This window comes from Eptesicus fuscus, chromosome 2, assembly GCF_027574615.1.
Source record: "Eptesicus fuscus isolate TK198812 chromosome 2, DD_ASM_mEF_20220401, whole genome shotgun sequence".
In the NCBI taxonomy this organism is placed as follows: domain Eukaryota; kingdom Metazoa; phylum Chordata; class Mammalia; order Chiroptera; family Vespertilionidae; genus Eptesicus; species Eptesicus fuscus.
This window is the reverse complement of record NC_072474.1, coordinates 49,357,107-49,373,224: the sequence shown is the minus strand read 5'-3', so window position 1 is coordinate 49,373,224 and position 16,118 is coordinate 49,357,107. Positions and strand designations below refer to the sequence as shown.

The following is a 16,118-nucleotide window of genomic DNA, read 5'->3' as shown; positions in this document are numbered from 1 at the left end:
TAACGATTAACTATGTATAGTTCCCTGCAGTTAAGGCATCTCTCTTGCCTCTACTTCTTTATAAAGGCTTTTGTTCTTGCCCAATTCAAATGCACCTATTCTCTCTCAAAATAAAGCAGAATCTAATGCTAAATAAATAAATGCCCCTATTTTGTTTCTATAGCATCCTTTATCATAGCATTTCACACATCTGTTTCATTTACTGAACAATAAGTTCTTTAAAGGTAGGTACCACAATTTAGTCTCATTTTTGTATAGGATTTAAGGAAGGGGAGGGAGGGAAAGAAGCAGGCACAGTGCCTGGCCCACTACCTCACTCCACAACTCAAGGACCACATTTGCACACATTCCATGTAAAATGCACCCCTGGAGCACGGAAATATGAAGTGAATTGTGCTCCTTAAGAGTTCTACAATGTGGTAGTTCTGTGAATGGCAACAGGTCTTCAATGCATGTGTACTGAACTGTACCAGGACAAACTGATTGTCAAAGAACCCAGGAGGAAATGAACCACAGTGAATGATGGACTGCATTCCTGAATATAAAGGGCAAATTCTAGAAATATGTACCAATTTCATAGAGATTAATTAGGCTCATGAATATTTATTTTCCTGACAGTTTATGCCACATAAAACTATCTCCAAACGAATATCCACAAGAAATACTCACTACTTATTCATGTGGTTGAAAAGAGTGAATTAAGTAATTATATCTTTAAACTTTTGAAACTATAGTGTTCAAACCATACTTTTAAAAATACTATTATTTATACTCGTATATTGAAAAAAATGGCTGTAGTATCATGTTTACATATGTATCAATATTGGGAACAGAGCTCAATAATGAATCATATCTAAATTTTACAAACAATGCACAAACATTAAAACACTGATTGGTTATAGGAAGCAGAGTGGGTGGAAAACCATTAGCTATCATTTTTATTGAACAGCAGCACCCTCTGAGAAGAATCAAATCAATTAGTAATATTCATCTATATTGCAAAATAATACATACACAGGAAAGTTAGTGATTGTACTGATTTTATTACTTTTACTAAGCCATTTTATGTCCCCACACTTAATGCAAAGAAATAAAACAATATGAAAAAAATATGTCCTCATTATTATTCACAATAAAATAGATCTGCTCCTATCTGCAGGCCTGGCAGAATGTACAAGGGGAAGCACTTCATGGCTCAAGTGGATCAAAGGAACATTTTGATTCCGACCCACCCAATAGAATCTCATGCAGATTTGGGGACTGGACTAACTCCATGGGAGCTGTGATAGACAGAACCATTTCTGTGGTATCCCCAGATCTCAGTAAATAAGACCTATACAAGAAAAGATAACAATCTGTCCATAAATTTTTAGTACAAGGTAAAAAAGGGACCCTTTTTTGGGTACATGGATACAAGTACGTTGTGGTCTCAAGATTGCTAGATTGATATCTTGTCTATTATAATGAAGATAAGGTAGACATCAAAACCACTGTCAGGTTAAGAAACTTCTACAACTTGTCTCAATTCTTCAAATAATGGAGCAAGTTCCTTTTCTAAGCTGACAATTAGTCCTAAAACAAAGAGATTAAGAAAAATTAGAACCTTAGAAAAAATGTTCATGAAAAAAGTTGACTTAAATTACCTTTGGTTGAAATTATTACTAAAAAGTAAAAAGTAAATGAGATATAATTTATTCCCCGTAACTAAAGCAAAATATTCTAATTCTAAGTAAATTAACCAAAAAACTCATATTCATTATGAACTTTCTTCCATGTTTAAAAGAAAGTTCAATGATGAATCTGGAAGACAACCTAGTGTAATAATTAGCATGTCTAGCTTCTCCTTAATTTACCAGAGTGAAAGGCTACATATTGTAGACACTGCTTATTTTATGTTGAAACTAGAGGCCCCATGCATGAAATTCGTGCAAGGGGCTCGGCCCCTGCCGCGGCCCCCACCCGCTGTCAAGGCCTTGGTCCCCCAACCCCCACTGCTGCGGTGGCCAGGGGCTTCTGCCTTGGTTCCTGCCGCTGCAGCAGCTGCCTCCTCGGCCTCTGCCCCGTCCACTGCAGCGGCTGCCTCAGCCCTCTCAGCCCCAGCTTCGTCCAGAAGGTTGTCCGGTCTAATTAGCATATTACGCTTTTATTATTGTAAGATAAATATGGATCTTCCTCTTTCTCACAGAATATTAAAAGCATCTGGGATTCTCAAGGAAATGTTCTAGATACTAAAATTTAATTCTGTACAACGTCATAATTTACAACAACCAATGAGTTAGTATGTGATTTATCACAATTACTGTTTAATATACTTAAAATATTGATACCACTATCCTATACAGGGGTAAGCAAAAGTAGGTTTACAGTTGTGAGAACATGAAATTAAGAGTTCATTCTAGTATTATTTATTAATTATTTATTTGTATTACAACTATAAATCTACTTTTGCCCACCCCTGTATAATTTACAAAGTGTTTTCACATATATATTTTACAGCTTCAATACATTAGAAATGGAAGAGAACTAATAGATCATCAAATCTAAACCCCTCATTTTAGAGACCAGGAATCTAAGGACTGGCTTCAGTGACATAGATAGAAATAGAATTTGCTCTAAACAGTGGTCAAATTTGAAGGAGACAGACCCTAAAAAAACAAACAAACCACTTTATCCAAAGGGAGTAAAAAAAATACAATTCAACTAAATACTGTTACTTTACACATAAATACCCAGTGAAGGCTACTGGATATAATTGGATCTTACTATCCTCTATGGAAAATACGGCTTTCTAGTGTTTGTTCTCAATTCCTCAACCCTCAGGAAGAATGTGATTATGTTCACCCTATTCACAATCCTCATAGTCATCTTGCTCACTATCATCCAAGGTTTTAAAAATTCTAATAGATTGGTCTATATGGAATTTAACTCATCCTTGACCATTTTATTTTTGTTTAGCTCTCTACTCTCTTTTTGTTTTCTAAAGGTCTTTTAATGTGAGCAAGACATAGCATTCAAGGGGTAAAGATAAGATTTAATTTTCTTTTTATCTTAAAGGATAACTTACCCACACAAGCAGATATTAGCTCCATTATACAGATATGGATAACAGAGAATTTATTTTTTCAGAGAGCAAAGACCTTGCCCACAAATTCAGATTTTTTTTTTACCCTAAATCTACTAATCCTATCATATTAGACTATTCAGATACAGTATCATAAACAATTAAAAGCTACATTTAACAGGAGACAGCCAATCAATGATTCTCTCATCATTGATATTTCTATATTTCTCTCCCTCTCCCTTCCTCTCTGGAATCAATATATATTTTTTAAAGCTGCATTTAAGGTAGTTAAAACACACCTGTATTGGCATTGCTGCTGGCTATGAAACTCACCACCAAAGGTAAACGATTAAACTGAACCACCTAAAAAGAAAAGAAGATCTAAATATTATGTTGTATTGTGAAAAGGCAGTATAATTCAATGAACTATCTTAATCTTTCAAAAAACCTTTAAATGGTCAATGTGTAAGGTAACAGCCCAGTATCATGGTATTACCTCATGAAATATGAAAGAGATGAAAATAAATATTTTCATGAAACAGAGTTACTGAGTATCTCTTAGAGACAACACCCTTTAGCCTGGAAAGTTTTTAAGGTGGGACTGTGTCTTCATTTTTTTATCTCTAAAGACCAGCAGAGTGTCAATTACATAGTAAGAGCTCAATAAAAATTTAATAATTAAATGGCTAAAGGAAGTATTTCTCATTCCAGTAGCTGTATCTTCATGATTTTTCTGCCTCCTATGTACTACTATAATTTAAACAAATTTAAATTAACTTTAAATCAACTATCTTTAACTTAGCTTCAATCTAATCCTTATCAGTCAAGTTAAAGGCCAGATGGGTTATTTGTTTACCAATATACATTAAAATATACAACTTTTAAAATAAAAAGATGTTAATTGTGTATCATCAGTAGTACATAAGTCATACTTTGGTAAGCATCACTCAAACAGACAAGTGATTAATTTATTTTAAAGAAAATGTAGCTGGAGATCAAGAAGTACGTAGCAACTAATTTCTTTCCCACAATTAATAACCTCACTTATTTATATACAGGGTGTCCCCCCAAAATATGTATACATATTTTAACAGCTGATAGTTCAATTTTGAAAATAAAATGTATTTTAATAAACACTGCCTTTACAATTTTTCGAAGTGTGTGTATACCTTTCTTGGGACACCCTACATATAATTGTATATTTTCCATATGTACATATATCCCAAACCAAATGAAGGAATTAGCTAAAACAACAAATTTAAATACCTTATCATTTGACTTTCAAGAGAAATTTTTATCTGTCACCAACAACACAAGTGTCATTTGAGAAATCACAATTGTTAAGCTAAGGGCACCATCTACTGGAGGTAAGAGTGACCTGACTTACCCTTTCCAGGTTAACATGTACTTTATTATTACATCTTTTTAATTACTTCCCACAGTAATTAATTCCTGGTGTCAAATTTGAAGAAAATCACTTCTGTGAAACATAATCCATCTGAAGGCTAAGATCTTAAAATTCCACCGCTTTCAAAACTCAAATTTAGAATGATAGCACAAGCTATTTTATATAGAAAACATAGTAATAGTTGAAATCAGCAAACCATTCGATAGTTATGAACTTACCTGGTAGGTATTGTAGTAACAGATGATACTTTTATTTTTTGAAAGTCCAAGTTTGCTCCCTTGGTCTGTTGCAAGGGCAAAAGTAGATAAGAAACCAGGTCTCAAAGCATGCTCTGGAGCATTATCATTGGCCACTGGAAATACAAATGATTTAAGTAAAAATTATGCAGTGGACATGGTAGAAAGATTTGCAGCACCTTTTTAAGACATATATCTGTAAAAATACCAAGCACAAGAGTTCTGTTTCCAATATTTAAAATCACATCACTAACTGGGTCTCATCAATTCAGGTGTGAAAAACTGCTGAGATGTGAGCGGGCGATCATAACTAAGGGAACAAATGATGACTCTCACAATATTTTTTTATTTTTAAAAAGAATATTAAATGTTTATATTTCTTTAATATCGACCTACCTTAAAACCCAGATTAATCAGTACATTTATATATTTTATTGAGTGACTGATTTTGGAAGGAGGGGAAGAGAGAGGTACATCAAACTGTTGTTTCACTTATTTATGCATTCATTGGTTGATTCTTGTATGTGATCTGACTGTAGATCAAATCCACAATGCTGGTGTTTCGGGAAACTGTTCTAACTAACTGAAGTACCCAGACAGAGCAATCAGTACATTTAATAAACTGAATATTCTCATTAACTGACAGCCAAGCTAGAATTTTAAAAGTTTTGGAAAACTTTGCTCTCATAAAACCCATAGTAGTATTGCTTATTGGTATTAATAATTCTGCAGCTGGCCAACTTTTTCCTTCACTCATTAAGTCATGGAGTTAGTTGTGCAAGTGTAAGGCTTTAACACAGAGATCCTCACACAGAATATTAGAGCTGGCAAATCTGACATTATTTTGTTTACAGCCTTCATTACAGAACTAAGACAAGACAAGTGACTTGCCCATAGACACCTATGTTTTATAGTAAGTCAGAAAGCACACATCAGGAAATGATGGGTTCTAATATTATTTTGTCACTGACTCACATTGCAACTTAGGAATAACAATGTACTTGACAATCTTCATTTATAAAACAAAGTAAATAAATTATTTCTAAACTTCCTTTAACTCAAGTCTAAAATTACCTGACATGTATGATAAACCCAGGTAGAAAATAAATCGGCAATAAAAAGTATAGAGCATTATTTACTTTCTTTGGTAAAGCTATTACAGTGTCCTAGTATAACTATACCCATCCATTGATGATACCAGAGAGAGTAGTAAAATGTTCTTAGTATATACTGACTGTGACAGCATATATACTAAAAAAAAAAAAAGGCTTAAATTATGTAAAAAGTTATCTTTTTAGGTTAGCAAGCTCTTGTTTAGGTAAAAAATTCTTGTAAGATTCTGGTTAACTAAAAGTTTTGTGAAACTTAAAAAGTTTTTAAAAATCTTATTTTCAGTAAAGAAGTACAGAATCAAGAAAGATTAAACAAAAACAACCAATAGTATGTTGATTCAAATATATGGATGTTTATCCTAAAACTACTGATAAAAATATATATTGGGGAGGGAGAAGTCTTTATGTATAATATATCTAGCTGCATACATGCCCAGCCTCATCACTTAAGAATTACTAATGGTTTATATCAAGCAAGTCAAACTCAAAGGCTAACACAGGCCAAATAAACAAGGTTTAAGTTTATGTGGGCTGCAAAAAAACAAAAGCTTCAATTTTCATAGAAACGTAGATTTATTTTGATAGAGACATGCTGAATACAAAGGGCTGAAGTAAATGAGTAATCGTTAACATAAAAAAATAGAACATTTTAATAAAAGTTATTTTTTCTTGAACATTAACTTACAAGATACTGAATAACTGCACAAATTAATAGGCGTAATGCAAATAAACCTATTTTTCTTGTTCTCTGAAAGCGAAATATTTCCTGTTGCGTACACCAAACAAGACAGTACAAGACTAATGATGTGGCCATCGGCTGCTAAAATATTCCCTGCTAGTATTAGTGGAGAGAAATGGTGCGCCTTCACATAAGGCGCATAAGGGAAATGAATGCAACACGATTATAGTAATCAGTCATTAGCGAACATTGTAATTTGTTATTAATAATTATGTATAATGGGATATTGTAAAAATTAAGTTATGAAATTTTTATTAAAACCTTTCTTACATACCGTTATATTGGCTGGGCCAAAATAATACTCGTTGTGGGCCACAAGTTTGACATGCTTGGTTTCTATTATACCATAATATGTCTTTAATGGGAAACTGGGCCTGTCATTAAATCCATGCTTAAGCTCTGAATGGCAACATGATACATTTAACATGTAAGAAGTTATAAGTTTCAACACAGCCTTCAACATACAAAAGCAAATATTTCCCCCCAAAGACCTTCTCCTAATTTTTCTGAAATGGGTTTCATATGCTTGTTTCTGTACTACTTGGATGTAAGAACATCTTTATTCTAAAGCAAACATGACACCGGCATGTTAAGTTCTCAGTTTTACCTTTAATAACAGGCACCCCGTCTCTGTCTGACACAACAATAGCATGAAGCCCTTCAACACTAGAAAGAAAAAATATATAAAACATTTCACTTTCTGAAAATGTGTACCTCAAAGTCATAATGATAATTTTCATGTGTATTTCTGAAAAACCATGGAAACTCAATTCTTTACTGTTTACTAAAACTCTTTCAGAAATTAAATGAATGTGTATCACTGACAATATTTATCTTTATAATTTAGTTTATTGATGAAGAGCTAAAACATAGCTGATTCTCCATTAAAATTGCTAATTATTCTGTGGTTTACAAAAGTATGACAGGTTATCAGCAGTGGATACAATGGCAAAGACAGACTTTTCTTTCATTCATTCTCATAACAAGTGCCCAATATTTGTGGCACTGAATATTTATAATACCACGCTAAGCAAAAAATAAAGTCAGTCTTCACAAAACTTACAATCTAATAGGAAAGTAACTATCCATCAAATAATCTTGCACTAACCAATAAAAAGCTACAATTGTGGCAAGTGCTAATTAAGTGATCTGTGGGGATATGAGAGCCTATAACGCAGAGAGGGGAGGGCCAAGGTGGGTCAAGGAAGGCTTCCCTGAGGAAGTAAAAGCTCAGCTTAGATGTTATGGCGCTGATTAAGAGAAGGGCACAAAGATCATTCGAAGCTGAAGAAATTGGATGAGAAGAATGTAGGTTATGCAGCAATCCTTTCAGCCATCCTATGGGCTAATATGCAAATCGACCAAACTGGGGAATGACCGGTCGCTATGATGTGCACTGACCACCAGGGGGCAGACGCTCAATGCAGGAGCTGCCCACTGGTGGTCAGTGCCCTCCCACAGGGGGAGTGCTGCTCAGTCAGAAGCCTGGCTCACGGCTGGCAAGCGCAGCGGCAGTGGCAGAAGCCTCACCTGCCTCCGTGGCAGCACTAAGGATGTCCCACTGCCAGATATCCGGGCCTAAGCCATCAGTCGGACATCCCCTAAGGGCTCCCAGACTGCGAGAGGGCGCAGGCCGGGCTGAGGGACTTCCCCCCACCCCGAGTGCACGAATTTCGTGCACCAGGCCTCTAGTGTCTCTATAAGGAGCAGTAAGCAGAATGGTCAAGACTATACCTCTGAAGTTAAAAAGGCCTGAGTTGCACCAGGCTCTCCTGCTTACTATTTATGCTACCATGGGCCAGTTATAAAACTCTCTAAGCCTCAGTTAACAATCTGAAAATGGGGAAAAGTGTACTTTTTGGCTATTGCAAAATTCAATAAAATAATACATGTAGAGGTTGGTATATAGGTTTACATTAAAATACTAATTATTATTAATATCAGGGTATCATTTTTGCACCCTGATAATGATATAGTTTATCACTATAGTTTAAGTATTAAATTATAAGAACTGCTAGAGCACAAAAGTATAGTGTCAAAAATTATAATGAGGAAACATCCTCAAACTTTCAATATTTATGCAAAACATAGAGCCTTGTAACTATCTTATACCATATGTAGGTTGCAACTCAGAAATATGCTCAATGTTCCTACTATATAACCTAGAATTATCATTCCTTATTGTGTTAACCATAATATTTTAACTAAGCAATGAGTAATATTCACATTAACTTATATTCATATTACTGAAATTATATGTTTTTAAATCTCACTGTCAAAAAATGTTTGTCAGAGAAGTGTTATTACAATTTGAGGAGAAAATGTTACAAACAAAGCCATTTATCTGCCTCACATTAAAAATAAGAAAGATGAAACAATTGTGTATATTTACTAGTATTATTTTCTATTATCATTAAATCCTAAAATTATCTTTGGATTGAAACATAACCTATGTGATTAATACATAAAATAATATATTCTTCTAAGTTAAAAACTAGATTACATAAAAATATATCCTACAGATACTTGAGACACCCACACATAGTTTGTGCAGTTACCAATGGCACCATCTCTTGAAATAGAAAAAGATTGGTAACCTAACTAACCATCAAAAAGAACAAGTTAAATAAGTTATGACATAAATGCAATGGAATACTCTGCAAACAAAGAAGCAGCTCTTCATGTACTGGGAAGGACTGATCTCAAACTTACAGATGTTAAGTGAAAAAGCACATGGTTTTGAATAGTGTGTACAAGAAGCAACTTATATAACAACACAAGTAGGCATTCATATGTGTATGTTACAATAGATTAAATGTTTGTCACCCTCCAAATTCCTGTGCTGAAACCCTAATCCCAATGTGATGGTATTTGGAGGTGGGGCCTTTGGGAGGTCTTTGGGCCATGTGGGTGGAGCCCTCATGAATGTACTCAGTGCCCTTATAAGAGGCTAGAAACCTAGCTAGCTCTCCTTCCCTGCGTGAGCATATGAGAAGTCTGCAATCTGCAACCCAGAAGAGGGCCTTCACCAGAACCCAGCCATGCTGGTGCCCTGATCTTGGGACTTCCAGCCTCTAGAACTAGGAGAAATAAATTTTGATCATTTACATATAAGAAATATCCAGCCTGGTCAGTGTGGCTCAGATGGTTGGATGTTGACCTATGAACCAGGAGGTCATGGTTCAATTCCCAATCAGGGCACATGCCCGGATTGCTGGCTCAGTCCTCAGAACGGGATGTGCAGGAAGCAACCCATCTATGATTCTGTCTAATCATTGATGTTTCTATCCCTCCCTCTCTGAAATCAATAAAAGTAAAAGAAATATCCAATCTATGGTACTTTGTATTATAGCAGTCTGAGACCTCTATGTATACAAGCAAATATGTATGTTTATATATATACATGTTTGCCTGTAGGTAACAATGGGTGCCTATGAGAGGGGAACTACATGGCTGAAGGGCAGTGATGGGAAAGTTCTGATTCTATATCCTTCAATTAACTCTTGAATAGTGAACTTTATGAATGTATTGCCTACTCAAAAAATAAGCAAATTAAAAAACAGGTAAAGAGTACTACAAAAATGTTTTAAAAATCTGTGTCACCATAGGTACCTTTTTTCTTTCAATAGTAATTAACTTAAATGCCAACTAAAGCACCAAAAGAGGAGGTAGAAATTAAAAAGATCTCCTTTTTAATGGTAGAAATTAAAAAGATCTCCTTTTTAATGGATTTCAAATTCACAGAGATAACTGTCCAACAAAGTAGAAAAATTACTCACATACTTAAAGTAACCACTTAAAAGAAATCAGGTCACAAATATAAAAGGCGTTTCCCATTCTACACACAGTTAACAAAGAGTAACTGGAGCCGAAACCGGTTTGGCTCAGTGGATAGAGCGTCAGCCTGCGGACTGAAAGGTCCCGGGTTCAATTCCGGTCAGGGGCATGTACCTTGGTTGCGGGCACATCCCCAGTAGAGGGTGTGCAAGAGGCAGCTGACCGATGTTTCTCTCTCATTGATGTTTCTAACTCTCTATCCCTCTCCCTTCCTCTCTGTGAAAAATCAATATAATAAAAAAAAAAAAAAAGAGTAACTGGTATAGATTTTCACTAATAATTGAAAATAAACATAATGCATTGATAGGTACACTATACTTTTAGATGAAATAGTATGAAATATTCTGCAGAAATCTAAATCTTATACGTACTAAAACTATTTTTAACATGTTTTTATTGATTTCAGAGAAGAAGGGAAAGGGAGAGATAGAAACATCACTGATGAGAGAGAATCACTGCCTCCTGCATACCCCCTACAGGGGATCCAGCGCGAAACCTGGGCATGTATCCTGACAGGGAATCGACCCATGACTGAGCAACACCGGCACTAAAACATTTTTATCTCCCCTCTCCCCAAAAGCAAATGTTACACTGGTAATCAATGACATCATACTTAGCCCTAGCCGGTTTGGCTCAGTGGATAGAGCATCAGCCTGCAAACTGAAAGGTCCCAGGTTCGATTCCGGTGAAGGGCACATGCCCAGGTTGTGGTCTTGATCCCCAGTGGGGGACTTGCAAGAGGCAGCCAATCCATGATTCTCTCTCATCATGGATGTTTCTACCTCTCTCTCCCTCTTCCTTCCTTTTTGAAATCAATAAAAATATATTAAAAAGACATCATACTTAGTTTTATTAATATAATAATGAAATATTTGGTTATTTTAAAACACAAAGTTGTGACTATTTAAGCCTGAGACTGCTTGAGTCACAACTAGATTTAAAAATAGAAATCCAAGAACTATATTTAACAGAGAATTAAAAAACAAACAAAACTAAACTGACTTGGTTGAGAGGCGTAGCAGTACAATTAAAGAGCATGGACCCACAGCTCTGAAGGTAGGCTGCCTGTGTCCAAACCCTTAACTTGCATACATCTAGCAACAAATCAGTGTGTATTCTAATATTTTCTTTATAAATGTTCAATAATATTATTTCTCCATTCTTTTGGCTCTTGGGTTGCAATATGCCTACCATCAAGAAGAAATGGTCACGAATATGAATTAAACTACCCTCAGTCATGATGGAAAAAAACACCACTTTGTACTAATTCTTTTCTTTCCATTATGAAAAGATTTTCATTATGTTTTTACAAATAGCCTTCTTACAAATATCAGCTATACCTCCATTTCTGTATTTTGTCATCAGTGTGATATTCCCCCTGCCATCACCAATTTTAGCATCCTTTCAATATACTAAACTTATACTAAACTTCTAAGAAGGCAAATACAAATACAGAAAGCCCTCATTTTTGTAAAGTTCTAATTTAGAAACATTTTAATTGCCAGATTAAATAACACCATTCCCCCTCAACAGCATGGGTCAAATTTCCGTAAGTATGATACATTAACTGAATAATTATATAGAATACAAACTTCACCCTCTTTAGTTCACACATTACTATGTAAATAACTGACATAACAGACACACATTGTGATCAATAAGTAGTCACATCACTTTTTTCAAAGAGTGTTGGTGATTGATCACTGAGCATCTGTTGTTTAGTTTATGCAGAGAACAAAACATGCAGTGTTATCTCATTGTCCAGTGATATTAAAAAATAACTGAAATGAGGCCAATAAAGATGAAATACAGCAAAGAAACGAAAAGTGATAATATGGAGAAGTGAAATCTGAATAGAAATTAAATGGAGTTAGAAAAGAAATAGCTGGCTGAGGGGTTGACATTATCATTGTTCTGCACAAAATGTACAGCCAGAGAACTTAGTGAAGGTGGACTTACTGACATAAATGAGAAAGCGGTTGTGATGAAAAGGATAAAGATGCCCCAGAGGAAATGACACTGGCAAAAAAGCTTCCTATTAAAGAACTCTCAGAGATATTTCACAACACTGGACAAAATGTTGAAAGCTGATTCAAACTTAGGAGCATGCCAATTTGCGATGGCACAGAAAAGCTGCCTGTTCCTTATCTTAAGGACAGAGCTTTCATATATCATAAGGTATATGGAAAGAAGTAGGCAAACACTGTTCGAACTACTTCTGATAAGTTTTTTTTACAGAGAAATAAATGTACGCTAGTAACCTATCTAGGCACCATGTTATTTATCTGCAAATTCAAAGGATATTATTCATGTTACCTAGGGCTACATTAGGTAAAGTGCTAAACAACAGCATTATATACACACTAAATACACACAATACTTAGTCTACGATAGCAAGAAACAAAATGCTACATAAAATTAACTTGTTATGCAGAATTTATTTAATGACAATAATTTTTTTTACCTTGGTAACTTTTTATACAGGAATCGCTTTAGGTCCTGAAAGAGAACATTAACAGATCATATAATAACATGCCTTGTACTAATTCTCTAGATCCTGCCCTATTCACATTTTAGGGACCTTAAGTCACCATTCCTAACCTTTCCTGTTTGTGTTTTCCTTCCCTTTCTGATTTTGATACTTATTGGTTGTTTGACTTGAAGCAAGTTAACCTTTTTCTCTAAGCCTCAGTTTCATTATTTGTTGAGTAGGGACAATAGCACAACCTAAGTCTTAAGATTGTTTTTTAAAGTTTATTGAGAAGATGCATGTAAAGTGATTAGCATATCTGGAAATGGGAACACAAATATATATTAGCTGTAAAATTAGGTCATATTTTCATATTATTTCAAATCCTGTTGCTATTGTTGTGTTCACTTGAGAATATATTATGAATATCTTTCCATGTATACACATCACTAACAATCCTGGATAAATTCATTTATCTCTCTGAAATTTAATTTCCTCACATGACTAAATATATGATGTCAAGTGTTTAGCATGACTAAACATATGACAATGCATGTCAAGTGTTTAGCATGTGACATAATTATGACAAAAGAAATAAAAACTATTTTACTTTGTCTTAATACACTTTCTCATCAGGAGAATTTCATTGACAAGCAGGTATCAATTAAGAGCTCTACAAAGATAAATAAGATACTTGTTGTTTTGAACCTCTAAACCCTATAATTCTCCAAACCTTAATGTTCATTTTATTTCATGTTATCACCACCAGTTTAGCTTTCCTCTCATTTTAAACATACACAAGAAAATCTCAACTTATCACGGTGTCATCTAAAATCCAAATCTCTCAATCATTTTGTTCCCACTAATGGCACTACCAACCCCATTAGAAAACTATGAGTTTTCTAAACCCCATCAGGTTAGAAACTATGAGTAATAGTTAACCCTAACCTCACATTTGTCACTTTTAAATCACCTGTGAAGTCAAATGTTTTTAAACTGATTCCTTCTCCTTTTCAACAGACATTACGGTTTAGCTTCATTTTATTATTTATGACTTGCACTAACCTCCCAACTGGTATACTGGTATCATGTTTCTATCCCATGCAGTTCTACACAGTGCCAAGAGTCATATTTTCCTCCTTCTCTAAAGCCATAATTGCAATGATTTTCAACCTTTATTATGGATAGCATATGAGGAGCATTAATAAACACACACACACACACACACACACACACACACACACACACACTCTGATGCCAGGGTTGGAGGTGCTCCCCAGATGATTCCCTGTGCAGCCAGGTTCAGAACCAATGTTTGAAAGGCTCTCAACTGTATACTGAACTATGTACAAACTAGAGGCCCAATGCACAAAATTCGTGCAAGGGCCTTGGCCCCCACCGCTGCAGTGGCCACCCCAGCCTCGGCCCCCGCCCACTGGGGCTTTGTCCAGAAGGAAGGACTTCCAGTCTAATTAGCATATTACGCTTTTATTATTATAGATTCTTTAGACATTTGAGACTCTACAACATGGCCTATGACTAAGTTTACAGTCCTGCTTCCGACCACTCCCTCATACATACACTTAGCCCCAGCTAAACTGGACTATTCACAGCTCTTCCATACATACCTCTCCCTTTCCTAAGTCTGCTTAGGTTATTCATTCTTGTGATATTCTCCCTCTCTTACTTTTTAAAAAGTTGCCACTCATCATTTAGAGCTAATATCAACCACCAAATACTCCAATCAGGCTACCCTGATAGACACAAACCAGAGGTAATCACTTGAAGTTTTCACACAGCAATGTATGCATATCTATGATCCCTTGCATAGTATTTTTTTAAGTTGTAAAACTCTGAAGTAGAGGAATTATACCTCAATCTTCATTATTTCACCCTCAGCCCTTATGACAGAAACCTTTGCAAGACAGATACTCAATAGATAGTGATTTGATTATGCCTGACTAATAAGGTCTCAAAAATATAATGGAAGACATCCAAAAATGGAGAGGTAAGGGCATTAAATGTCGCTTAATATTGAAACACATAATCTTGCAATCTGAAAAGAAACCAGATTCATATTAATGCTGAATGACTATTAGTGTAATGGTTAAGAGCATGGACTCTGGAGAGAAACTGCCTGCGTTGGTATCTTGACTCCACAAGTACTAGCTGTGTAACCTGAGGCAAGTTACTTGATCTTCCTGTGCCTTATCATCATTTATCACACAGCGGTGACAGTGCCTACCTCACAAAAGTTATAAGAAATGAATATATGTTCAATATTTAGAACACCCAGCGTGTACGTAAGCAAAGTAACAGGAAGTAAAACATAACCATTAGTATGAGTATTAATGTCCTGCAGTTTCTAGTAACTAGCACAAGTTACCTAAACTTAGAATTTGACTTTTGTTACTGTGCTAAAGAGATGTCAGTTGGAAATCAACTAAAATTGCTACAATGAACCTAGAAAGACACCATGACCACTTGCTGAAAAAAAGGATTCCGAGCAGCAAACCACAATTTAGACACTCAAATGGCAAATGTTCAGAGCCTCTTATGCCCACAGGATTTGGGGAGTACGAACAGGCACCTTGGTGTCCTCCACCCCCATTCCAAGACCCACTCAGGACCCCAGCAAATCCATTCCCATTAGTATCTCACTGCAGAGCCTGCAGAAAATAACCAGGGGGCGGGGAGCAAAACGAAACCAATTTCTACTTGGGAAGCGCTACCTCTCCCCGCCCAGTAGTCTCCTCCAAACTCTCCACCCTCTCCTTCCTCTTGTGCTGGGGGGTAACTCACATCCGCCATGATGAACCCCTTTCTCCCGCAGGTTCAATATCCACGCCTGAAAAAGAAACTCCTGGTGACTCTCCCGTCAGGATTCCCTCGCACCCCGACCCTAACAAGCGGCACGAATCCGCGCCTCTAGGACTTGGGGACACCGAAGGGAGTCGGAGTTCCCGGATACCGATATGCCTTAGCCCACTCCACCTCCCCAACCCCCGGGATCTAAGTCCAAAGCAAAGGGGAAGGGGGCGTCCACTCCTCTTCCAGCTCAACGCCCGCGCCACCCGCGGGCCCAGGCCTGCACATCTGGCAAAATGGCCCAGTTACCCGGCTCTCTGGGCTGCCTGGTTCTCTGCGCAGCAAGGTTCGGGGCTGTCCACTGCCTCTTCACGGACAAGCTTCCAAGACAGGTTCCTCGGAAAGCCGCCGTCACATGACTTGTGACCTCCTCTGTGCTCCAGGAAG

The 16,118-nt window shown here is 36.2% G+C and overlaps 1 protein-coding gene across 1 annotated transcript; it reads right to left on the bottom strand.

The window, feature by feature from the left end:
- Positions 1-1,023: 1,023 nt before the first annotated feature.
- LAMTOR3 (late endosomal/lysosomal adaptor, MAPK and MTOR activator 3) lies at positions 1,024-16,023 on the bottom strand. The gene is made up of 7 exons (XM_028132887.2): positions 15,981-16,023; positions 15,666-15,711; positions 12,858-12,892; positions 7,164-7,222; positions 4,688-4,821; positions 3,361-3,424; positions 1,024-1,572 (listed from the first exon to the last, which is right to left on the bottom strand). Exons 2-7 carry the CDS (start codon positions 15,672-15,674, stop codon positions 1,499-1,501), a joined length of 375 nt encoding a protein of 124 aa, XP_027988688.1. The 5' UTR covers positions 15,675-15,711; positions 15,981-16,023; the 3' UTR covers positions 1,024-1,498.
- Positions 16,024-16,118: the final 95 nt, after the last annotated feature.